This window comes from Brassica napus, chromosome A9 (assembly GCF_020379485.1).
Source record: "Brassica napus cultivar Da-Ae chromosome A9, Da-Ae, whole genome shotgun sequence".
In the NCBI taxonomy this organism is placed as follows: domain Eukaryota; kingdom Viridiplantae; phylum Streptophyta; class Magnoliopsida; order Brassicales; family Brassicaceae; genus Brassica; species Brassica napus.
Genome location: NC_063442.1, coordinates 27102799 through 27127445, shown reverse-complemented (window position 1 = coordinate 27127445; position 24647 = coordinate 27102799). Strand labels below are relative to the sequence as shown.

The window sequence follows — 24647 nt, the reverse complement described above, 5'->3', positions numbered from 1 at the left end:
TCCCAAGCCAAGTATCTAAACACATGAGATTAGTTCCTCCAAGGCAAATACAATTACACTTTGTCAACTAAAATAAGCTTTAATGGCTTTCAATTTGTCTCCAACACAGTTTTCTTTAGCCTAAAAACACCAACATATGAAGGATTGTCAAGTTAAGAGTTTTGCAAATAAATGTGCTCTCATTGTGGTCTTCCTTAGATAAATGCCTTACCTCAAGATTTAGAGGTGGAGAGGAGAGCCAAGCGAGCTCTTCCAGTTGAGATAAACCAACATTTCGCTGTAGGAACATTATGATGTTAGGCATAATGGACTGAGCAATCTGAAACAATTTGTACCTACACAAGAACAAAACAACCAAAGTGTTATATTTCAATAATAACTGTATATACTGAACACAAATCTATCATCAATAGTTACCCGTCTATTGGTTGGAGCATACCATTTTGTAACTCTCAACTTTGTTATACATTGGTCCTCCCCATGGCGGAGCTAGAAACAATATATCTCCTTAGCACAATAATAAAACGGTTAATATATATATTGGCATATAAAAATGACAAAGAGACAAGAAGAAGCAGATTACTTTAAGAGACGGAGCTAATTGGACGAAATCACCAATGATAAAGTCAACACGGTCATCAACTCCATACACCATTGCATTGTTCATAGCCAGTTCCACCTTCACATGATCAATGTCGATAGCAACAACAGAAGAACATCTATTTATCACAAGAAAACATGACGCAACCATTAAGCAATCACATTCTTCTTCTTGTCTTTGTTTCAGGGAGAGAGAGAGAGAGAGAGAGAGAGAGAGAGAGAGAGAGAGAGAGAGAGAGAGAGAGAGAGAGAGAGAGAGAGAGAGAGAGAGAGAGAGAGAGAGAGAGAGAGAGAGAGAGAGAGAGAGAGAGAGAGAGAGAGAGAGAGAGAGAGAGAGAGAGAGAGAGAGAGAGAGAGATTGTTACACTTTAGGATTGGATAGTGTTGCCACCAACGCCTGAGAAGCAATCAATAACCACTTTGCCATGACATCGCTCTGCATGTTTGACTGCGATTTCTTCTGGAGTCACAAAAGTACCATCCTTCTTCATTCATCTTGATACCTTCGTCATACCTCGATAAGAGATCGTAACGTTGAATCCAGTACTAAGTAATCTTAGGACTCGTAACATATTCTTTCTCTGCTGATGAGTTAGAAGATAAATTTATTGTCAATAGATGGAAAGCAGAAGAATGGACTTAGAACTTGATTAAGTGACATATCGAAAGTTAACGGATTGAGTAGCTACTGTTACCTTACCTTTCTCCAAGCGCTATCGTTTCTTGACGTTTGTTTGATCGGAAAACGGTAATAAAGAAGATGTGGGTTTAACAAAGACGTCTTATTTATGGTCGGAGAAAACCTTCAGTCGGTTACAAAGTAAACGAAGAGAATGCGACAGAAAGAAAGCCAGTGGCTCGATGAGCTACCGGAAAAGTACAGCTAACGGCGAGATGAAGCAAAGGTGAAAACCCGAATCTAGCCGCCAAGTGTTAGTCAAGAGTTTCGGATCCTTCTCTCGTTGTTTCCCCTTTCCTTTATATAGTCGTTCTGATGCTTCGTCCTTGACCTAGCTTACGCCATCTTGATGGGCCTCCCCTGCTGGGCCGAAAAGCCCGTGTGCGTCCGAGCAGCCGTTGAGCCGAGTGTACTTCAGTCGACGATGATCGACTAAAAGTACTCTAGAGTCAAGCCGAGAGACCTGACTCTTGAGCCGACCGATCGAACCGTACCGTCGCTCTACCTAATCCGGGTCAGGCCTTCTATTCTTTGGGCCTTGTGGGGTGGTTAAATCCATCCCCTACAACGTTCATAGGTGTCATGTTGTTGTTCACTTGTGAGTCAAAAGAGTCAAACTCCTGTTTCAGGGTGTGTATGGTTTTGGTATTATTTGGACTAATTGGCTGTTTATAAACAAAACCTTAAATCTCGACCGGTTTGGAGAAAACCGGAATTAGGGTTAATAGGCCTTTGCCAAAATTGGATCGTAACGTTATGAGGGCCACTATTTACGATTTTGGCATCTCCACCTTTTTTTCTTTTTTAGGAATTGTTTTCACGCAACATAAACTATAAACTATGCTAACTAAACTGTTGACTTCATGTCCATATGAAAAAGAAAAGAACGACTGACATGAAACACCAAGTGCAAGATTATCTGCCTTTATATTCTAGTCCAAAGTACATGTGTGAATTTAACAGTGCTAAAACTTTCATGCAGCCGTTATCTTCAAGGTAAATTGCGTAAACATGTCATTCATCTGATCTCAAAACCATCTTCAATTACTAAGAACAATCTTTTTGATAAGACATAAATTGCTAAAATACAGCGAATAAAATAGGGATGAAACTACATTAGCGGAGAAGTGGCACTCAATTTTATTTGCAGTTTTTTCAGAACTCTCTCAGCTGTTATCCACACAAAATGTTGTGGATGAGGTATGGTGGACAAGATCTCAAACCTACAACGTTTCGTGGACACCGTGTCCACAAGGCTTGTCCACAAGGCTTCTACTATGCAATGGAGAAAACTCGAACGGCCACGGCAGTGGAGCTAAGCGCGGTGGAGTAATGCTGAAGTGATGAGTGAAATTTTGACAACAGATGAGCAGCAACAAGGAGATCTCGTGGTAGAGGAGATGCACTGTGAGGGAAGCAAATTATGACGGAGAGAACCACGACGAAGATGAGCTTCGACGGAGATACAAAAGACACCATGGGGCACCGCCATTTTTCTGATTACAACTTTTGATAGTCTTTTTTTGATTAATAAAGCAAAGATTTTTTGTATGAAAGAATGAAAATGTTTCTTGGTAAAGTTAATGTGCAGAGGAAAAAAATGCTTCGTCTAAAAACAAAAGAGGGAAAGACAACTAAGACCATCTCCATTGGGAGGTTTTAGTTAGGGTTCCATAAAAAAAGCTAAAAAAAATATAAATAAAAAAATACAGAAAAGAAGAGAACCGGTACTAAGAGCAACATTATTGCAAGGACTTTAAGTTGAGTCCTTAGAATTTTCTATTAATATTGTTATGGTTAGGACATTGTTATGGGACTTTGTTAAATATGGTGATTATTGGTGGGACTATAATTTATCCTTAGCTACATAAATTATTTATTTTAGTACATAGCAACATAGAATTAATGTGTTTAGGATAAAACAAATAATGTTTTAAATTTTTAAAATATGAAATAGACAAACATTTTATTCATTTCATAGAATATTACACATTTTTTTATAAAAAAACAGAAAATCATACAAACACCGAAAATAAAACAAAACAAACAATTTATTCAATTCATATAAATTTAGAAATTATATGTCATTTGGAAGATGTCCAAATTTAGCCCATATATTTTCAATCAAATCATTTTTTAAGTGTTGATGGGTTTGTCTATTCCGAAGACTTGTTCTGACGATCCATTGTATTGCCGAGTTGTGAAGACATATTGACAGAAAATGAATCCTCATCTTCTCTCTCTTGAAATTCAAAAGCGTTAAACTGAGTGAATGATGCTCGTTCATCTTCGACAATCATATTATGGAGTATTATACAAGCTCTCATAGTATTTGATATTTTGTCTTTATCCCATAACTTAGATGGATTTTTGACAACGGCAAATCTAGCTTGCATGACTCCAAAGGCACGTTCAACATCTTTTCGAACAGTTTCTTGGGTTTTAGCGAATAATGAATTCTTCAGACCTTGTGGTAGTCTGATAGATTGAATAAAAGTCGCCCATTTTGGATAAATACCATCAGTAAGATAATAAGCCATACCGTACTCCGTTCCGTTGACATTAAACTTTACTTCTGGTGCTATTCTGTTAATAATGTCATCAAAAACAGGTGATCGATCAAGAATATTAAGATCGTTCATAGTACCTGGAGCTCAAAAAAATGCATGCCATATCCAGAGGTCATATGAAGCCACCGCCTCCAAGACAATTGTTGGTTTGTCTGTTCCTCGTGAATACATTCCTTTCCAAGCGGTGGGACAATTCTTCCACTCCCAATGCATACAGTCGATGCTTCCAATCATCCCTGGAAATCCACGTTGTTCGCCGATATGGAGTAATCTGGTCAGATCCTCCGGGGTGGGACGCCTTAGGTATTCATCGCCAAACATGAGGATTATTCCGGCGGTAAATTCGTGCAAACATTTTCGAGCTGTTGTTTCGGCAAGACGGACATATTCGTCAACCGTGTCAGCCCCACTTCCATATGCCAATTGACGAATTGCTGCGGTACATTTTTGTAGAGGTGATAGACTATACCGTCCGAGTGCATCTTGTGTTTGATGAAAATACTCTACTTCGGCGGAGAGACGATGCACAATACGAATGAACAGTGGTTTATTCATTCGAAACCGTTGCCGAAATAAATTGCTCGAGTACGTCGGAGTTTCAGAAAAATAATCATTCCACAATTGCTTGTGGCCTTCCTCCCGGTGTCTCTCGATAAAAACACGTTTTTTTCGCTCTTTTGGTTCCAGAATAGGAACATAGTTGTTAAAAAATTCTTCAAATGGGGTATCAAGATCAATATCATCATCATTATCTTGGTGGTAATGATAATGAGAAGATGAGGCCATTTGAAATGAAAATAAAAAGAGAGGGATGATTTGTGTTGCTCAAATGAGAAGAGATATCTCATATATATAGCTAAAGGAGTTGTAGTTTTGATTTTGATGTAAGAAACACCCGTTATACTTATTCATCCCGTGAATGTTGGTTGTTTTGAAACACCTGTGAAACTTATTCATTTTGATGTAAAAAACACCTGTGAACCTAGTGTTCATTTGATGTACCAACAAGCATACCAAGTACAAAACACCCGTGAACTTTGTGTTCATATTATACATAAACATGTTACATAAGAAGTACAAGTTCTAGTCGAAGTTTAAACAACAGAAACATAAGTCATAAGTTTTGACTCGTACTCAGTAACAAATGATAGAGAATCTACCTTTTGAGACAGCAGGCCACACTGTGTACACATAGCTCTCATCTCTTCCATCACCGCGACGTCCCACCACTTCCAGACATGGCAATCTCCGTCATCCCTGTTCTCACAGGTGTAAAACCTTCTTCCAGGATCAGTTCTTGTGTAAGACGTCTCTACAACCGGTTGGCCACCACAATAGCATTCCTTCGGGAAGCCATACTCAACCTCTGGCTGCGGAGGGTACACAACCCGCGCGGCATCAATCTCGGCTTGGTCCAGCATGATATTAAATTCTGTTTCGCTGTATCCACTGTCTGCTGAGTTCTCACCGTAGTCCTCCGACTCTGAAGGCTGTGTGTAGCTATAATCCAGCCCCATTTCTTCTGTAACCTGCAAACGAACATAAGTTTTTTACTTAATGAAACATAATTCATGGCAACAGAATCATGCATTAACTTAATACATAACTCAACGCAACAAAATCAAATAAAGAAGCATTATATTAGACAAGACTTGTTCCCATTACATAGCATCACAGAACATAGACATTAAAGAACATTATAAAATAAACTCAACGCAAAAAGAAACAATAGGATTATCTTAGACGCAACACAACCACGGAAAACAAAGATTGATTTTTTTTTAGAAATTAGAACAACTCAGCAAGGAGTATATTTTTGACAGCTTCTTCACTCTCACTAAGTGGCTCCTTTCTAGTAAGGAGAGTGTCTAGTACAGCAAGCTTCGAGAGTTTCTCCTTCTTTGCCAAATCTTCCATCTTGAGCTCCCACATGTTCCTATAGTTCTCAACAGCCTTTCCTTGACTGCTATTCCTTCGGGCTTTTGCAGCCTTTATACCTTCAGGCCTTATCTCTCCCTCACCAACGTTGGTACTTGAAGGTTCGGAAGCGTCCTCACCAGTCTTTCTCTTTGAACTGACAGCAGCTTTAGGAGGGTTCAGGTTAATCCACTTATGTTCATACCTCAAGACACACCACGCATGCTCAAGGGTAAACTTGGTTCCGTTATTAGCGTAGAAGATCTCATGAGCCACCTTTAGAACGTCATTGTCACTCTGACCGCTCGTAACTTGTCTCTCTGCTGCGGCAAATGCGGCACAGAACTTGTTGGTATGATCATTTATTTTGTGCCACCTTTGCTTACAGTGGACATGCTCTGTCTTCTCACCAGCCTCTGTCGCACCTGCGAAGTACGCTCCTACGCGTTTCCAGAAGGTCCCGGACTTCTGTTCATTCCAATAACAGCATCCTTTGATGTGTTTAGCCAGGCACTGATGAGAACCTCGTCATCAGCAGGAGTCCATTTCTTTCTCACCACACGCTCCACTGTTGTCGCATCAGGTTGGGATGGAGTCTGAGCTTGCTGCGAACTGAAAGGAGGTATATCGGAGCCTCCAATGTTTACACTATAAGGAAAACTTTCAGGAGGAATGTTTTCCTGAACAACATATTGTTGTTGACTCGTAAGAAGGCCAATGTAGCCAGAGTACTGGCTACTTTGATTTCTGGAATCCATAGCAAGAAAGACAGAGCAAAGAGAATTCCAAATAAAGCTGAAGGATGAGCTTTGAGGAGAGTAATAACACGCTTTGGTTTTAAAGAGAAATTAAGAGCTAACATAAAAGACCTAAAAAGCAATAACTATCAACCACCTAACTATTATCTACCAAAGTCTAATCAGAACTTAATACCGTACTTGAACTACAAAGCTATCACACTCTCATTTACAATACAATCAATTTTCGTTCTAAACTACAATGTGTGATCAGAAGCAACTGTAACAAGCAATAATAGACCGCAAAACATAACTAAAAACCAATATACTTACTACAAAATCGAACTACAACCTATCAACTCATGTTTGTCCATCGCATACACCATCAAAGCAATAATACACAATAACAACATTACCAACAAAACATGAACACACTACCAAGTTTCGACACTCATTTTTCAAAACAATCACAACTTCGGAGACTAGGCAATATTAAAGCTACTTAAATCAGTACATGTTGAACTGATTTCGAATGGCAGATGAACTAATAATCAAAGATTAACAACAAAAATCAACTATAACACTCTCATACCTATGGACTGAGACAACCGAATCCACACACAAGATTAACAATAATAAACCATAATCAAATGGATTACCAATCATATCATCTCAATTGACATCCTACGGATCTCGAATGGAAGAGGAACGCATACCTTTTGGTTCGAAAACGGAGGAGAATCGAAGGATGTCGACCGTGGAGACAACAGATCGGTCTCATCTTGCGAACTAACCGAGAGAATCTCGTTTGCGGCGAGAAATCGTTGGGAGAATCTTCTTCAACTGCATTGCCTTCGAGACTGAATCGGGAGAGGAAGAGGCTGAAATGGATACCGAATGTCGAGACAAACACTAGACGACTTCGACCCGTGCTCAAAAATGCCAGCTGGCATGTAAAGGACCGAAATGAGAAGTCCCGTATTAAGGCCCGTCCTTCATTTTCTCTCATATTTTTCATTTTCTTTTAAGTCCAAAAAGCCTAAGGACGAGCCCAAGGACGTGCGATAATCTTGCTCTAAACACAGCATTTTAAGAACTGGTAAGGACCCCATATGTGTCTATTTCTTATTGGGAGATGCCTTTTAGGCAAAAAGGAAGAAATTTTTTTTGGTCTTTCTTCGTCGATATTTCCGAAGTTTTCGTGCAAGAAAAATTGAATCGTTTGTGGAGAGAGAGAGAAGAGACGACTGGATCAAAGTGAAAAGAAGAAGATTTGATTTGTATCCGAAGGGGTTTACAGCAGCGACAGGTACGCGAGTAAGTACGGTCGGCGGCGGAACGAGATTATGATTCATTTTCCGTTAACCCATTCAACGGAAACTACGACGAGGAACTTGGTGTCTTCATCAACTCCTTCGTTACCGACGAAGACACATCTCAAGAACAGCTTCTCTTCTCCTTCCTCTGGTAATGCAAACTTGTGTTGTGCCTCCCTTTGCTTAGATGATTGTTGCTTTTGAGCTAAAAAAAATGTGCCTTTTGTGATGTGTTCTTTTGTTTTATGATTATCTTTGCTGTAGTGATGCTATTGAGAATGTTCGTGATTGTAAGAGACTTTATGTCTGTTCTAGATACAGTATGCAAGTAAATGGAGGTGACTAGAGGAGAGAGTACTCTGGCTTAGGTTTCAAGTGTAAGGAAGATCCTAGAATCTTTCCTGGACTGATGATGCATTGTATTGCCTCCTTAATTAGTTATGTACTTATGTTTGTATGAATCGTTGGTTTAATAAGTGGGTTAACTAGAAGGGCATTGAGGTATTTCTATCATGAAAAAATGTATATCTCATAAAAAAATGTATATCTCATGCACTATGTGGAGTAAAATGAAATAGAGAAATAAGAAAGTGGTTCTAGATGTAATTTTTTCTCACATCAACTACTGATTCGTTCCCATATTTTACTTTTCTCTTCTATACTCACTCCATTTTTTTAAAAAAATACATATTCTAAAAAAATATTGTTTCAAAATAATACATTTAATTTTCAATGCAATTTTTATCAACTACTAATGATTAATTGTAAATTTCAAGAAAACTAATTATAGTTTCTGAATTTTTATTGGTTTAAAATTATAGGAAATAGATAATCACAGAAAATTATGCATTAAATATTGAAATTTAATATGTTTTATTAATCTGTGTGAAAAATTAAAACATATATCATTTTGAAACGAAATGAGTATTTTTATTTTGAGCAAAAAACAGAAGGAGTATATGTTTTCTATTGTCAACAATTTTTAGAATAGTAACGTTAGTCTATTTATATCTCCATGTATGTATGTGTTAGCTTATTGTAGTTAGTTTTAACTTTTTACAAAAAAGATATTTGTAAAAAAATATTAAAGAAACATGTTAAATCATATAAATAATTTTGTGTGTTTTAAACGATATGTTAATTTATATGTTAAAATAAATATTTAAATATATTCTATTTTACATAATTTATTATTATAATAAATTATTTTTAATTGTAGATAATTCCAATAAAATATATTTTTGGATCTGTCGCTAAATAAAATCCATGGGACCTAACTACCCAATCTGTTATATATTAATTGAGAAACATTACAACATTATTTTATAGCCACGTGTCACCATGAAAATGAAATTCAGAATTCTTGCAGAAATAATTTGGTTCATCTTAAATTATATTATAATGTTTATTAAACTAACTATTAAATTTATAAATAGTGTACAAAATAATATTCTCGTACTTTCCTTAAATAAAATCTACTGAATTACCTAATATGATTAACGTATATATGACAATTAATGATTATGAATAATAAATTTTTGATAAAAATTTTTGTATCTTAGTTTCTTTTGTTTAATTTTATATTATTAAAAGATTTTAAACAACTACATTAACCATATAATAAAAAATAATTTTTTTTCTTATATGCTATATTTTGAATTTTTAAAACCACTATAAATTACTAAAAACGTTAAATATCTCACACTAAAATTTTTGTGATCAATGGTTTAATTTTTTGGTAATAACAAAATACAAATGATAATAAATCGTATGAATATGAAGTTTCATTTACTAGACATTCATATTATATATTAATATAGTTTAAAATTAAACTATATAACATAGAAAAATACTTAAATATGATAATTTCTAAATTTATATTGAAACCTTAATATTTTAATTTTGAAATTTGTACTAAAAAATTCGCACATTAGAAATTTTGTGTTTATCGTATGAGATATTAATTCTCAATAATAAATATTTATATTAAAATATACTATATATCTATATCCATGTCATTGAAATTTAATTATATACTATATAAAATAAATAAAATGATTGTTTTGATTTATTTACTAAAAGAGTATCGTAAATAAACAAAATGTATTGTTTTGATTTATGTGCTTACTCTTATTTAATTATGGGACATTTGCTAAAAACAACCCAAATATTCAAGTCAAATCTAAAAGTGTACCCCACTTTCAGTCAAATACAAAACCAACCTAAAGAGGTAGTGAAAGTACTATTTAACTCTTATGACCAAACAAAAAAACAGAATGTATTTTACGTTTATATCCTTCGGAAGTCTACACATAATAAAAGAAATCTACATATATATAGACTTCATACGAAGTCTACCTTATAGACTTATTTTGTAGTCTACACTCTAATTTGATCAAATAATTTAATTTTTAAAATGTATAAAAATAATTATTGTGATATTTTTAACTAATCATCAATATAATGGATAATACAAAGTAAATAAATTAAATTTTCATATAATTGAACAATTTTAAAGAATATATACTAATTTGGTTACCAAGTGTTAGACAATGTTCATAGTTTAGAAACAAAAGGTTCTAACATGTTATATCTCATTAGATTTCTAAGGGTTAGATTTTAGATTGAGATTTTTTTTGTTTTATTACTTAAATTTATATATTAATGATTAGTAGTTTATATTTTGTATATTTGGATATTTGAACCAATAATTGAGATTTTTTATTACCAAGCAAACATTTAGGATTTGTGATTTGTGGTTTAGGGTTTAGTAGACTTACAATAAAGTCTACTTCACTATAGACGGCTTTTTCAGTCTACTTTAGTCGGTATTTACAAAAAAAAATTATTTTAAAATTAAATTTTGTTATTTAAGATAAAAATATGTCATTTTATATTTTAACTATTAAAATAATGAAATAAATTTAATAAATTATATATTAAAATTAATAAAACAATAACTTATTAAAGGAATGAAGAAAAAAATCATAAAAAGGTTACATATTATATTTTAAATAATAAATATAAGAAAAATAAAATTCTAGTAGACTTATAAATATGTCTACCAAACCGTAAATATTTTAACCTAACCAGATTTTAACCAAAATAATTTAACTTAACCAAAATTAAACCATAAAAGTTTAACCTAACCGGATGTAGTACCCAACATATAAATACATTTTATTTTGTGAAATTTGGTAAAAACACAAAACCTAGCGCCGTTGCGGCTCTCTCTTCCTTCTTCTTACTCGCCGTCCTCTCCGAATCACCATCTCCACCTCGTTTCCGTCCACCTCGTCACTACCGTTCCTCTACTCCTGTTGTAATATCTCTTTCTTTACCTCTCTCTCTCTCTCTCTCTCTCTCTCTCTCTCTCTCTCTCTCTCTCTATTTGCTCGGGTATTTCCTTACAATCCAATGTAAGCACCTCTTGTCCGATTACTTTTCAGCAAGAGTCTCGGGAGTGAGGACAGTGGTGAGCCGGAGATGAGTAGCGGCGGTGAGGAGACAGAGCTTAACTTCGACTTCCATGGAGTTCTTCCGTGTGTTCGAACTCGAGAGATGAGATTGAGTTGGATTCAAAGGTAAGTCTCTTACCCTCTTTCTGAGATTCAGTTTCATTTCTGATTCATTGTAATTGATTATGGAGGAAACGAAGACGCGGTGCGACGGAGGGTGAATATAGCTGCTGAACCACATTTTCCAAAACTGTAAAAACTTCTTCTTCGTGTAACATGATTAAATACCTTCTATTCTATAGTTTTCTACTGTCTTTTGCTCCTTGGTTCGTGTAATATGATTTTATTAATGACTGTGCCTTGTACATTTCTGTTTGTAGGTACGTTAAGGCTTGGGCACTGATGAATAACTGCCACAAACCAGCTGAGGACGACATTGTAAGTGTATCAATTGTCTCGATCTATTGTTATTTTGTTGTGTCTGGACTCTGGTTTCTTAATGATTGTATCTCAGTTGGTTTCTTTATATATTTTGGTCAGAAGTGTTTCAGATTTTTATTGACTGTGAAGGTGACTTCTTATGCAAACTAATTCACATGTTTGATTCACATAAAGTCTCTGTCTGTCAAAGATTAAATCTAGAGTTTATGCTAATTGAACATGTTAAGGATTACTTTAAGAGAATCAAAGAGAATGGGTTCATCGATGTTAGGAACATAAAAGTAAATTATTTTCATCTTTTTAATTTTGTGATTGTTACAGCCAAAGAACATGGAGTATGGCATGGGTTTAACTCCTTGTCCTTTTTGTGTTGTAGGAAAGTTTGAATATAGAGTAACCGAAGAGATTCAAAAGGATCGTCTCACAAACAATACTCATGAAGCATGTCTCCCAATTCATGAAAACTGTAGGTAAGCTCTGCAATCATCTTACTCTATAAGGATTTGTCTCTTTGGTTTCAGTATGATGGCTGAACTAATGGTTCTCTCAAAAATTTCCAGGGTTTTAACAGCTCATGGGTCAAATACAATCGTGTATGTAACAGATGATCATGTTGATATCAGTACAAGTAACCGAGACACTGGGAGATCAGCAGTAGAGTTGTCTTTATATCGTTTTCTAAGCAGTAGATTTTGTTATTGATGAAAACTGAGTTGTCTTGTTTTACTTAATCAGAAAAACACAAAAAAGATTTGAGTAAACTATTTTGTATCAGAATGATGTATTGTTGGTGTAACAAATTTGTGTAGTTTGCTTCTAGGAGATTTCTCTTATAATTTTATGTAAAAGAAGACTAATATTGAAGTCTACTCAGCATAAAGTAGACTTGGTTAACACACTTGATGTTTTGTATTCGTCATTGACATTTTCAACATACATAAATTCAAAAATTAATATATCATTATGTCTTGGATAACTTGATCAAGTTCTTGCATTGCAATCATTTGTGGCACTCATAGGAGTATCAACACAACTTTAACATATAAGACAACTCCAAAGCAATAAGACATCTCATAAGTTCAACACAGTTATTCAAAATCTCACAAATAGTCTTTCACCAGCTATTTTCCGTAACTGAACTATTTTCTGTAAAAAATACGGTTTACATAATTAGTGAACAAATATTTTATGCTTGATAAAATTATAAACGTAGACTTACAAATATGTCTACAATTATTAGCTAACCAAATAGTCAAATCAAATGTATTATACTTTCATAACTATAACAGATTTTTTTTTCAAAATCACTCAAACCCATTAGGATTATTTAACACACACTGTCAACCAAAAAAATCTTAAAAAAACTTAATGAATAATACACAAATTCACTTTTAATATATTTTTTTATGTAGACTCCATATTCAGTCTAAGGAGATGTAGACGTTCTTTTCAGTTTACTAATGTGGACTGTCAAATAGGTCTACTTTTTGGGTTAGTTTTTGCAATTGCAAATTTTACGAGTTACTTTTTATATTTGAAAAAAAATTGTGATTTCATAAAAGTAGACTTCATTTTCAGTCTACACTTTAAACAGGTTAGTTTTTGCTATTGACCAGAATTCACTTAGGATTTGACTTTCAGAATTAGACTTTATATGCAGTCTGCATGTTTGAATTTTTTTGAAAGAGGTTAGTTTTGCAATTGACCATGTTTGACTTTCAACGAGTAGATTGAAATGAACATCTACAAGTGTGAAGACTTCGCATGAAGTCTCTTTCATATCCGACGGGTTAGTTTTGCATTTGACCAAAACAAAAAAGTAGATTTTACACGCAGTCTACATTTTTTTTCTAATATTAAAAGACTGCATATGAAGTCTACAATTTAATAAATTTTTGAAATATTTTTAAACTTTTATGTCAAACACAAAACGAACCTATTCAACGAAATCAAAGTTTTGGTCAAATGCAAAACTGACCTTTTGTAGACTTCTCGGGCAGTCTACATTTTGTAGACATCCTGTGAAGTCTACTTTGAAAAGTCAAAAGTTTGGTCAAATGCAAAATTAACCTCTTTTGCGTAGACGTTTTAGTAAGTTTACCTAAATTTTTGTTTTTGTTGCCAAAGGTAAAGACGTAGACTGCTAGGAAAGTCTCTGTTACCAAAAAATTTCTTTTGGTCAATTGCAAAATTGACTTGTGAGTTGACAAGTAGACTGCATCGTAAGTCTACACATAGGCGTAGACATACAAAACAGTCTACTATCGCGACACAGATCTGAAAAATGACGAAAACCATGTAAATAGTTACCTTTTTCCGGTATAAAGCTCATTTCCAACCTTTTCAACCGTCCAAACTTCAAACATAAGCAAAAAAAGCACTTTTGACGATTTACTGATGAAGAAACTCGAAAATATGAAGTTTGTGATTATGAAAATGAAAGTTATGAGAAATTTTTAGATGGAAATGTAGAGGAAATGAAAAGAAATAAAGATTTATTAGTTTAGAATGAGAGATAAGTGGTTGAAAATTGAATTTTAGAGCTTTAAGAGTTCAAAAATGGTGGTTCATGGTGGTTGAAAAAATTGATGATGATGACATTATTGTAAATAAGAAGAAATTTTTAGGATGTATTTGGTTTTTTGTTAATTTCGAAATTAATAAAAAAATAAATTATAATGGCAATTTTGTAAATAATTCAAAAACATAAGGATAGTATGGAAAATTCATTGATGAATAGTAATGACAAAAAAAAAGGGTTGATTTTAGGTTTGACTTGAAAAAATGGGTTGGTTTTGAAAAACACCCTTTAATTATATATATATAATACATAAATGAATACAAATAACAATATATAAAAATTATTTTTATATATAACATTTATCTTATACTTTAAAAGGACATACAGTCGAGTCACTTCACAACTTTGGACCAAACACGAATGAAGGACACATGCATTTCCGTCTTTACTGCCCAGAGTTTACGAAGTAGTCGGCATAAAAAACAGAGCATAAACTGCTTACAATTACAAGTGATGTTTTCTTGAAGAGCAAGTGTTGATAAAAAAAATGATCAATACTACTTGCAAGATATGAAAACGAAAAGCGAAAAAGACTACTTTCGAAAAAGATGAGATGAGTCAAGCTGCCTAGTTTACAAACACCACGCATAGCCGTTACGCAGAAACATAGAAGACCATACCATCAAGCGTAATGAGTGATCCCTTGGGGCATTCAGAAAAGACAAGAAACAAAACAACAACAACAGTTTATTGTTTAAGCCCCAGAGATGTCCTTGGAACACTTGGAGAATGTGAACACTGACTCGAAGAAGGACTAGTGTATATATGGAAAATTTAGACAGATACCAGCAGAAATAAGTTAAAAACCAAGTATTTACGTGAGTATCTTCAACCATGTCCACATCCAAAGGAAGCAAGAGAACGAAGCTCCAACAAGAACATACCAAACATAAATTTGAGTTGACAGAAAGGTGGTTTTAAATGTTAAAAAAACTACAGTGATGTATCTAGTGACTGAGAATCTACAAGATATTCAACAAAAAGGATGCATTGGCTGTGTCCTTATGCCATTTGTTTTGTTGCTAGTAGTGGGTAGATTTCTGGTCCGGCCTCAAATCATCATGTCATATATTTGCTGAAACGAAATGGGAGCAAAAGTAGTGGTGACATAGTGGACCAATACACAATTGTGATTGTTTATACCAGAAAGTAAGGTTTTTCTGAAGGTGGTTTTAGTGTTAAAGAGGTTGAAAAACAGATATCTCAATTGGTAAAGGGAAAGAATGTGTGTGTGTGTCCCCAATAGACTATAATAATTGAGTCTTTATGGAGCCCTGTGCCACACAAACCCTCTTTTCTCACGTGCTTCCAATCACATGTAACACTATTTGGAGTCAAGATCACGAAACTTAAAGTGTAACTGTATTAAAAATAATAATCAAAAGATTTTGATGAAAAAAGAAAGTGTTCAACTTGGAATTACTTTTTTTTTTCAAAGATAAAGTTAAAAAAGAAAAGCTAACATCCCCCAAAGCCTATGTTTTTGAAAGGTTTTCCTCAACACCAGAGACATAGAGATTGTCTGCAGAGACTTTGGTCTTCTTGATGGGTACATCGGACAACCCTCCTCCTGCTCCTGTTCCTCCCACCAGCTTCTCCAAATCCTTTACCACCCGGTTCTCTCTCTCTCTCTCTCACTCTACATGTCCAAGTTTGTTCCTTTTTTTGCAATATATGTTTACTAATGAATGAAGGATATTGCAGCATATTCTCCGACGTTGCGGGAGATATCACTATTGTCGTAGATGGAGAGCCTTTTCTACTCCACAAAGTCAGTGACTTACACAAACACGCACATAAGCAGTTTAACAAAATTCAATTAAACGGTAATTTTCAATATTGCAGTTTCCTCTGGTGGCTAGGTGTGGAAAGATCAGGAAGCTAGTGGCAGCAGAGATGAAAGACACTTCAAGAACCCTCTCCCACACTGAGCTCCGAGACTTCCCAGGCGGGTCCCACACCTTCGAGCTCGCCATGAAGTTCTGCTACGGCATCAACTTCGAGATCACCATCTCCAACGTGGTCGCTCTCCGCTGCGCAGCCGGTTACCTCGAGATGACAGAGGACCACAAAGAAGAGAATCTCATCGCACGGACCGAGACTTACCTCGAGCAGGTCGTGTTTCGAAGCCTGGAGAAGTCGGTGGAAGTCCTCTGCTCCTGCGAGTTGTTGCTTCACCCTCACGACGTAGCCGAAGCTTACCACGTCCCTGAAAGGTGCGTGGAGGCTATAGCTATGAATGCATGTAGAGAACAGCTAGTGTTGGGACTATCGCGTCTCAACAGAACCAGCCAGAGAGGAGACTCTCCACCAGAGTGGTGGATCCAAGACCTCTCTGCTCTTAGGATCGACTATTACGCACGTGTTGTCTCCGCCATGGCGAGAACAGGCTTGCGGTCCGAGAGTATCATCACTTCTTTAATGCATTACTCTCAGGAGTCTTTAAAAGGAATCAGAAACCGTCAAGAACGTACCAAGCTCGACTCTGGAACTATTGAGAACGAGCAGAGGAACGTAGTTGAAGCCATCGTTAGCCTCTTCCCCAACGACAAAGTCCCTCTGAGTTTCCTCTTTGGGATGTTGAGGGTTGGGGTTACTATAAACGTTTCCGTCTCTTGCAGGTTTGAGCTTGAGATGAGAATCGCTCATCAGCTTGAAAGAGTCTCGCTCGATGATCTACTCATACCTGTCGTCCGAGAGGAAGAGTCCATGTACGATGTGGAGACCGTGCATAGGATACTAGTCTGTTTCTTGAAGAGGATAGAGGACGAAGAACGTAACGAAGATGACAACGAGACTGAGAGTCTGCTTGATTCCAAGTGCCACAGCTCGTTACTTAAAGTGGGACTGATCATAGATGCGTACCTGGCGGAGATCGCACCAGACCCGTTCCTGAGTCTTAACAAGTTTACGGATTTGATAGAGATTTTGCCGGATTACGTGCGTGTCACGCATGATGGTCTCTACAGAGCTATTGATATGTTTCTTAAGGTAACTACTAGCCTTGAACATCTATGTGTTTTGCAAGAATCTCGTATTGATGTTTTTGTGATGAATGTTTAGGGGCATCCGTTGCTGACCGAACAAGAATGCAAAAGTCTCTGCAAGTTCGTAGACACGAAGAAACTTACACAAGAAGCATGCAGCCACGCGGCTCAGAACGATCGGTTACCGGTGCAGATGGTTGTTCGAGTGCTCTATTCGGAACAGCTGCGTCTGAAGAACATTGTTTCAGGAGAGTCAGGGGAAGAAGGGATGGTAATGTCGTCTCAGAAACTCAGCAGCGGGGTCCCGAGCGGGGCAACTTCTCCGAGAGACACTTACGCATCGTTGAGAAGGGAGAACAAAGAGTTGAAGCTGGAGATCTCGAGGGTGAGAGTGAGGCTAAGCGAGTTAGAGAAGGAGCAGGTTTTGATGAAACACGGGATGATTGAGAAGTCAGGTCATGGTGGAACATTGCTGACATCACTTTCCAAAGGGATTGGGAGGATGTCTTTATTTGGTGGTGGAGCTAAAGAAGAGAAGCGACGGAAGGCTAACCGCAAAAACAGGCCTAGGTTGAAGGGCAAAACCGGTATTAACCGAACAGAGTCTATGTTTTAAAAAGGTAGCTAGGGAACACTTAATAATAATATCATGTATTCTTAACAAAGTCTATGGCTACGTCTGAGTGTATACAAATCTTGCAATGCGATTTCTTAAATAAAATTCTAGAAGAAGTTGACATGAAAATGGCATTACTAGAAATTTATTCTCTTCGTCAAGATGAAAATAATTAGAAATGTAAAAAAGTGATGATCCTTTTGAATGTCACGTCACTTATTAAGGGGCTTAAGCAAGAGAGTAAGCTTGGTTTGGTAGTATCATGCTCTTGAGGTTTCAGGAGCTCCAACGAGGCGTGTCCGGATCTGTGGAGATGAAAACAAAACTGACTAAATTGAGAGGTTGGGAGTATGATGAGAATTAAAGAAGAAGATTCCAAACCTGGGGAAGCTTCTGTCTGAAGGCAACGTCTAGACGTGCGTCTAAAGTATTCTCGCAGACAATCTTTCCGTCTTGAGAAGCTAGCACCACCCCTCCCGAGCTTCACCATCAAGACACCCTCATTGCTCATGTGGATGATATTACGTGACAAGCAAAAAAAGATAGATTGAAACGATGGAAGAAGTTTACCAGTGAGGGTCATGTGAATCAGGTTGCTTAGGATTAGGAGGTGGAGGGAGGAACACTTTCTCGTCGATGGTTATCTTAGGAGACGCGACTTTGGCTTTATCTGCATACTGTTTCTTAGCATCCTCGATGATTGACTCAACAACCTTCTTGTCCATCTCTCTGCATCTCAGCAGCACTGATGGCTCTTTCAGCCGCAGCAAACTCTTACGTACATGCACAGTTATAACTGTCAAGGACTTGTCGACAAGGATAATATAAGTATATATAGAAAGTTAATAAATCAATACCTCTACGATTAGAGCCTTGAGAAGCTTTTTGTACGCGTTCTTGTCGTTGGAGACACGAAGGAGATCCTTAGCAGCAGAGTCTTTCATGGAGGTGACAACATCATCTTGTGCTTGAAGGTACTTAATCCTACTTGCATTCAGCTGCGTCGAGTAGTCGCTAAAGAGAGAAATGGAGTTAGTCTGAAGCCTGAGAGGAAGAAGATGAAAGTGATATAAACAAAGAAGAAGCTTACATGCGCTTGCGGATGTCGACCTGCTTGAGCTTACGGTCATAATCTTGACGGAGCTTACGCTTGGCAGTCTCGAGAAGCTGAAGTCTCTCTATGTTGAATTCCTCCTCAGCGGAGATTGAGATTTCGTTAGCTTTCTCATCCGCCTCTTGCCGGATGAACCGGACCATCTGTTGTATCTGCTTTGACACATCTGCGTCGTTCATATCCCTCTCTCTCTCTCACACACACACAAACAAAAACAATCACAAACTTCCTTCTCAAACTCTATTTTATAACTCTTGCGAGAGGAGCTAGACCCACTTTTTGGTGCCAAAACTTCGTTTTCATGGACCATTGACTCTTTCTTTATATCAAATCACTGCTATTTTTGGAATCACAGATTGTGAAGAAGTAGTCTTGTTTAGAAAAAAACATGAATAAGTTCGATAAAACCCAATAACATATTATTAATTTGGTTTTACTCTTCATCAAAATTTTATTACTAATTAAACAGCCTATTTTGGCTGAGCATAACTCCATTTTGGCTAGTTAATGCTTTAAATTATGGGTGAAGAAACCTAAGTTACTCATGCTGCTTTTGTTGTTAGCGGAAAGAATCATCAAAAAGCTTGGAGCATGCCATTGCAAATATATCTAATCTATTAATTTAGGATTTTATTTTTATCTAGTATTAAATGTTGTCATTAAGTTTTGGACCCATATTCTAATATCTTATGTTTATATTACACATCTTTATAAAAATACGTGTGATATTTTTGTTTTTCCACCTTATCAAAATTTCATTGATATTTACTTTCTTATTTGGTCATTCTCTTAAGTATCACACAATTTATCAAACCTTATTATTCGGTCTTTATATTATGAAAGTGAAGGAAATACTAACCTTATGCTTACGAACCGAACAATTTAAAAACAATAACATATGTAAAATAATAATAATATGGAATATAATTTAGCCAAATCATAATAATATGAATTTTCCAACTATAAAATATGATCATCAAAAAAATAACATAGAAAATATGATAAATCTAATAACAATCCAAAAATCCGCTATTAACCTGTAATATGATACCGATTGATCTCATATAAACTCAAAAAACATGATAAAACTTTTTGATTAAATTTTTCATATGTTTAGAAAACTAAAATTGAATAAAATTTTATTATATCATTCGAAAAAAATGTTAACAGAAAAAAAAAATTGATATAACAGTATTAGTTTATTTTTGTTATAAATAACTTAGTATAAGTTTATGTTTTCATTTTTAGGTTTAAAAGTTAATTTTATAATATTTTTTCTTTAATTATTTATTATGTTAATTTTTAGGTAAAATTTTAATTTGGTTTTACGGAATATTAAAAAAAAATGTTAATTTTCAGGTAAAATTTTTAGGCTTAAAATTTTATATTTTTTTATTTAATAATTTATTATGTTAATTTTTAGGTAAAAGTTTTATGGGAAAATTGTTTTTTTAGAGCAAAAAAATGGTAACTATGTCCCTTTATACTAATCTATACTACTTTATGTCCCATTAGACTAATGTTTTTCAAAATGGCAGTAATGCCCTTAAAATTGTAATTTTTTATTCCTTTTTCATTTTTTTTTTATTTTTTTGTTCCTTTTTCGTTTTTTTTTTTATTTTTAAAAAACAAAATCGATTTTTTTTTTTCAAAATATAAAAGTGAATACTCCCAAATATTTTGTTTCCATATTTTTAGGAACTGATTTCTTATCCGTAGAATACAACTAATATGTAGAAATCGGTTTCTACAGTTTTTTAGAATTATAGTAATGTTTAGATTTTGATTTCTACATGTTTTAGATTTATAGTAAATCTGTAGAAGTCGGTTTCTACGTGTTTTAGATTTATATTAATGTGTAGATTTTGATTTCTAAAGATTTTAGAACAATAGGTTAAGCGCGGAATGTGTATTCTAAATATTTTTAGAATACTCCTATTTATGTAGATCACGTATTCTAAACATTGTAGATTCAATGAAAAAAGTGGATTTCGTTTTCTACTTCGTAGAATGTCATTTCTACTTTATTTAGAACATAATATGAAATTTATAATTTTAACTTTTTTATAACTGGAAAAAATATCACTAAGTTCATATAAGTATTTTACCAAAAGTTACTATTTTTCCAAATTTTTTTTGTTTGTAAAACTATTTATTAAATTTATTTTCAAAAATATTAAAGGGTGTTATAGGAAAATATGACACAAAATATAGATTAATCTAAAGGGACATAGTTACCATTTTTTTGCTCTAAAAAAACAGTTTTCCCAAGTTTTATTTGGTTTTACAGAATATTCAAAAAAAAAATTATGATGGATGAAAGTTAAAATAAATGATATTCAAATATGTATATGATATATGGTTTACAGTATAGTATTTTAGTTTATATTAGATTTTTTTTTATATTGAATATATTCATAATATTTGAATGATTTATTTTGAATATTGATACATAGGTTTTTTTAAAAAATAATTAGATGTTATTTTGTTTGTTAATCTATACCCTTTTATTTCTTATAGTTCTGAATGATTTTGAATTATAGAAAAACATAGATAAGTTGTTAATTAGTATAAAAATCTTAGTGCATTTTTAGTATGTTTACTTAGTCCACATTTAGAATAAATATTTATTCTATGTGATTTGATTGAAAATTCGAAATGAATAAATATTAAATAACCGCTCTTGTATTTGGTAAAATACCATACTGATCTATTATTGTGGGATAAAGTATAATTAATTTGGTCGATTTTATTGTTAGCTTAAATGTAGTTAAATCCACAAAACCAAAAGAATATTCTGCTATTAATGAACGTTTTATTCTCTGTTAATATTATTGATACTATATAAAAGAAGACATGTTAAATTTCTAACAAATAAGTCCAACAACTTTTTGTAAGTAGATTTTTCAAGATTGCTTCCCTTTTAATAGAATAGATTAGGTTTTGTTTCGTAACTATTGTCTAATATACTAATATTATTGTATATTTGAGTAAACTTTACCAGGTTTCATTTTTATTATTTACATAGAACCAAAATTTATGCAACTTGCAAAAGTTGTATGGAGAGAGTCATTGAGAATTTCTTATTGATTTTTCATGACTAATTGATATAAGAAAATTATACCAACTTTCTCTTATATCTATATACGTATACATTTTATATAGGATAAATGTATAATAACTTTGAATAACTTATATACTATTTAAAAAAAATTAATTTTTTTTATCGCAAACTGTAAATATAACAAATAAAAACATAAGAACATACAAATTACTTTATCATAAATATTTTAAATTAGAACTAGCATAAACAATTTTGATTTATAGACCAAAAACAAAGATGCATACATAATTAAATGAAATACATATCACAAACTTATCTTAAATGAACTTCATATTTGATAAAACTCTAAAAATTTACTACACATTTTCATTGATTTAAATTTGTAATCAAAATCAAATAAAACTGTATAGCTGGATAGATCCTAGCCATTTACAACACATATTATAACACAAATAAAATTATATACTTGTAAAGAAAATATTATATATATATATAATCCACATATTATATAACACAAATACAAACCACAAATTTGAAACTTTTATAATATAATCTGAATAATTAAAAGAAGATTTGACAATAGAATATCCACGCAAAGCAAAATGATCTTTTTAGCTATAGATCCCGTAAAATAAAAATGATATATGTTAAAGTATATTTTCAAACACAACATGTAAATAAAAATTATCTTAACCATATTTATTTTCTATAATATAAATAAATAAAATTTTTAAATGTATAATATAAAAAATCTATAAATTAAAGAAAAACATATTTTGAAGGAGTTTTTCTATTTGATTATTTCAGATTGTTATATTATTGTGCATAATTCGAAAATATATTAGTAAGTAAAAAAATTAATAACAAAGTAAAATGTATTAAACAAATCACTATATATTAATAATGCCGAATAAGACATAAAAACAATAACATTATAGAGTTACAAAATAAATAACACTAAAATGAAATTTATATATTTAAAACGTTTGTAATAATATCAAATTATTTTTAAAATAAAAAAATATCTGTACGTCCGTGCGGATTAAAATCTAGTTATTTGTTAAAATCAATATGAGCCAATTCAAATGATATGCAAAGACGACTTTTTACTACCCTTCCCCCGCCCCTCCAAGAAAGGTTCTGACTTCTTGAGAAACAAATAAATATTGGTAAACTATTCCTGGAAAAATAATGGCATGTAGTCTATGTAGTTTGCTATACAGTAAAAACAAGAAGCTATGCACAAACTTGGGTCACTCAGATCTAACTTCAGAATTTACTATCCCTCTTCTGTTTGCTTCCCTGTCTTTACTCTCACCATTCAAGATCTAAAAATTCAAATTTTTAGAAAGATAGATTTGAGCAGCCAGACCTTCAAAGAGACTTTTCTCCCAATAGATTCTGGTCTGATGATTCTTATTGTCGTGTTCATACGACCCCTTACTACAGTAGGCAGATCTGTCTTCATCACCTCTTATCCTGAAGCTCACCCTTCTCTCACCTTCACCATGTCTGCCACCATCGGATGTCGTTCACCACCATCACTGGAACTATTAATCTTTCTACTGGATACATCCCTGCAGGTTATAGATTTGAAACTTTCTGTCTCTATCTTGCTTGCTTTGATGATGTCCTTTGAGTGTTCTCTCGTGACTTGTTACGGCACGCTCGCCTCTGTGTGAGTCTCTGCAGTATGCAGTCTAGTTTTTGGTTCCATTCCATCAAATGATAGTTTAAAGTTGCTTCCTCATCGCTTGTGGCAGATTCAGAGTAGTGTGCCTACGATTATGTATGCTTCCATGTTTGTTCTGTTCAAAGGCTCATCCATTTGTTGCTTTATCGCCTCTGCTTGTGATGCCGAACTTCTGATTGTTAAAGCTGCTTCTGTTGCGGTTTCAATCCCGGGCGTTAGACCAGTACTTGTGCTCTCTAATTTTCAAAGCCTCATTTCACTTCCTAGCACGATTGGCGTTGAGTTTCGAGGACTGCTCAGCGACATTAGGTGTTGTTTATGTGTTATGTTTACTCCTATCTTATGATGTTGTATCTCATTGCTCAGCTTTGCTATGGTAGCAGCAGATGTTTTAGCCGGTTTGACCTTGTTATTGCTTGATGTAAACAATTTCTCCAGCTATATAGACTAATGATTTATAAAGCTGTTGTTTGATTAAAAAAAAAAGGTGGGCTTAGTATTCTAAATTGGCTTTATTCCAATCCTCTCAGTGCATCTCCAAAAGAAACTTTATAACTCTAAATATATAGTTTTTTGCTCTCCAAAAATGAACTTCAAAACTTCAAATTTGAAGTTTTGAAGAGTGAAACTCCAAATATAGAGTTTCACTTTTCAAAACTTCAAATTTGAAGTTTCATCTTTTTATTTACATTTTGGTCCTTACAGTTATACGTCATATTTATAATTCTTAAATATTTTTTTGTTTATTGACTTTTATATCTCATAAATATTTCAAATTTCTTTTATAAATTTAAGTTTTGCACATGAAATTAAATAAAAAAAATTTGAAACAAGATTTATAATATTTTAAAAGTAGAATTAAACAACAAGAAGA

General features: G+C 34.0%; 2 protein-coding genes, 2 long non-coding RNA genes and 1 pseudogene across 6 annotated transcripts; 3 read left to right on the top strand and 2 right to left on the bottom strand.

Annotated features, from left to right (window-relative positions):
• Positions 1-63: 63 nt before the first annotated feature.
• Positions 64-4404, bottom strand: LOC125578160 (annotated as a pseudogene).
• A 313-nt stretch (positions 4405-4717) lies between these two features.
• Positions 4718-8425, top strand: LOC125577619. Its single transcript, XR_007316037.1, has 2 exons — positions 4718-7970; positions 8084-8425. It is a non-coding gene; the product is annotated as an uncharacterized LOC125577619 (long non-coding RNA).
• Positions 8426-9905: 1480 nt separating this feature from the next.
• LOC125577618 lies at positions 9906-12637 on the top strand. 3 transcript variants are annotated; one of them, XR_007316034.1, is made up of 6 exons: positions 9906-11141; positions 11269-11403; positions 11478-11529; positions 11658-11715; positions 12095-12188; positions 12279-12637. It is a non-coding gene; the product is annotated as an uncharacterized LOC125577618 (long non-coding RNA). The 3 variants fall into 3 exon arrangements; XR_007316035.1 differs by having other exon boundaries at positions 11469-11529; XR_007316033.1 differs by lacking the exon at positions 9906-11141 and having other exon boundaries at positions 11174-11403; positions 11469-11529.
• Positions 12638-15673: 3036 nt separating this feature from the next.
• LOC106367262 (BTB/POZ domain-containing protein At3g08570) lies at positions 15674-18031 on the top strand. Its single transcript, XM_013806995.3, has 4 exons — positions 15674-15915; positions 16004-16070; positions 16145-17290; positions 17363-18031. Exons 1-4 carry the CDS (start codon positions 15845-15847, stop codon positions 17900-17902), a joined length of 1824 nt encoding a protein of 607 aa, XP_013662449.1. The 5' UTR covers positions 15674-15844; the 3' UTR covers positions 17903-18031.
• On the bottom strand, positions 18026-19271 carry LOC106367263 (V-type proton ATPase subunit E2). The gene is made up of 5 exons (XM_013806997.3): positions 18993-19271; positions 18760-18916; positions 18473-18675; positions 18284-18383; positions 18026-18207 (listed from the first exon to the last, which is right to left on the bottom strand). The coding sequence occupies exons 1-5, from the start codon at positions 19193-19195 to the stop codon at positions 18163-18165; spliced, it is 708 nt and encodes a 235-aa protein (XP_013662451.1). The 5' UTR covers positions 19196-19271; the 3' UTR covers positions 18026-18162.
• Between the last annotated feature and the right edge of the window lie 5376 nt (positions 19272-24647).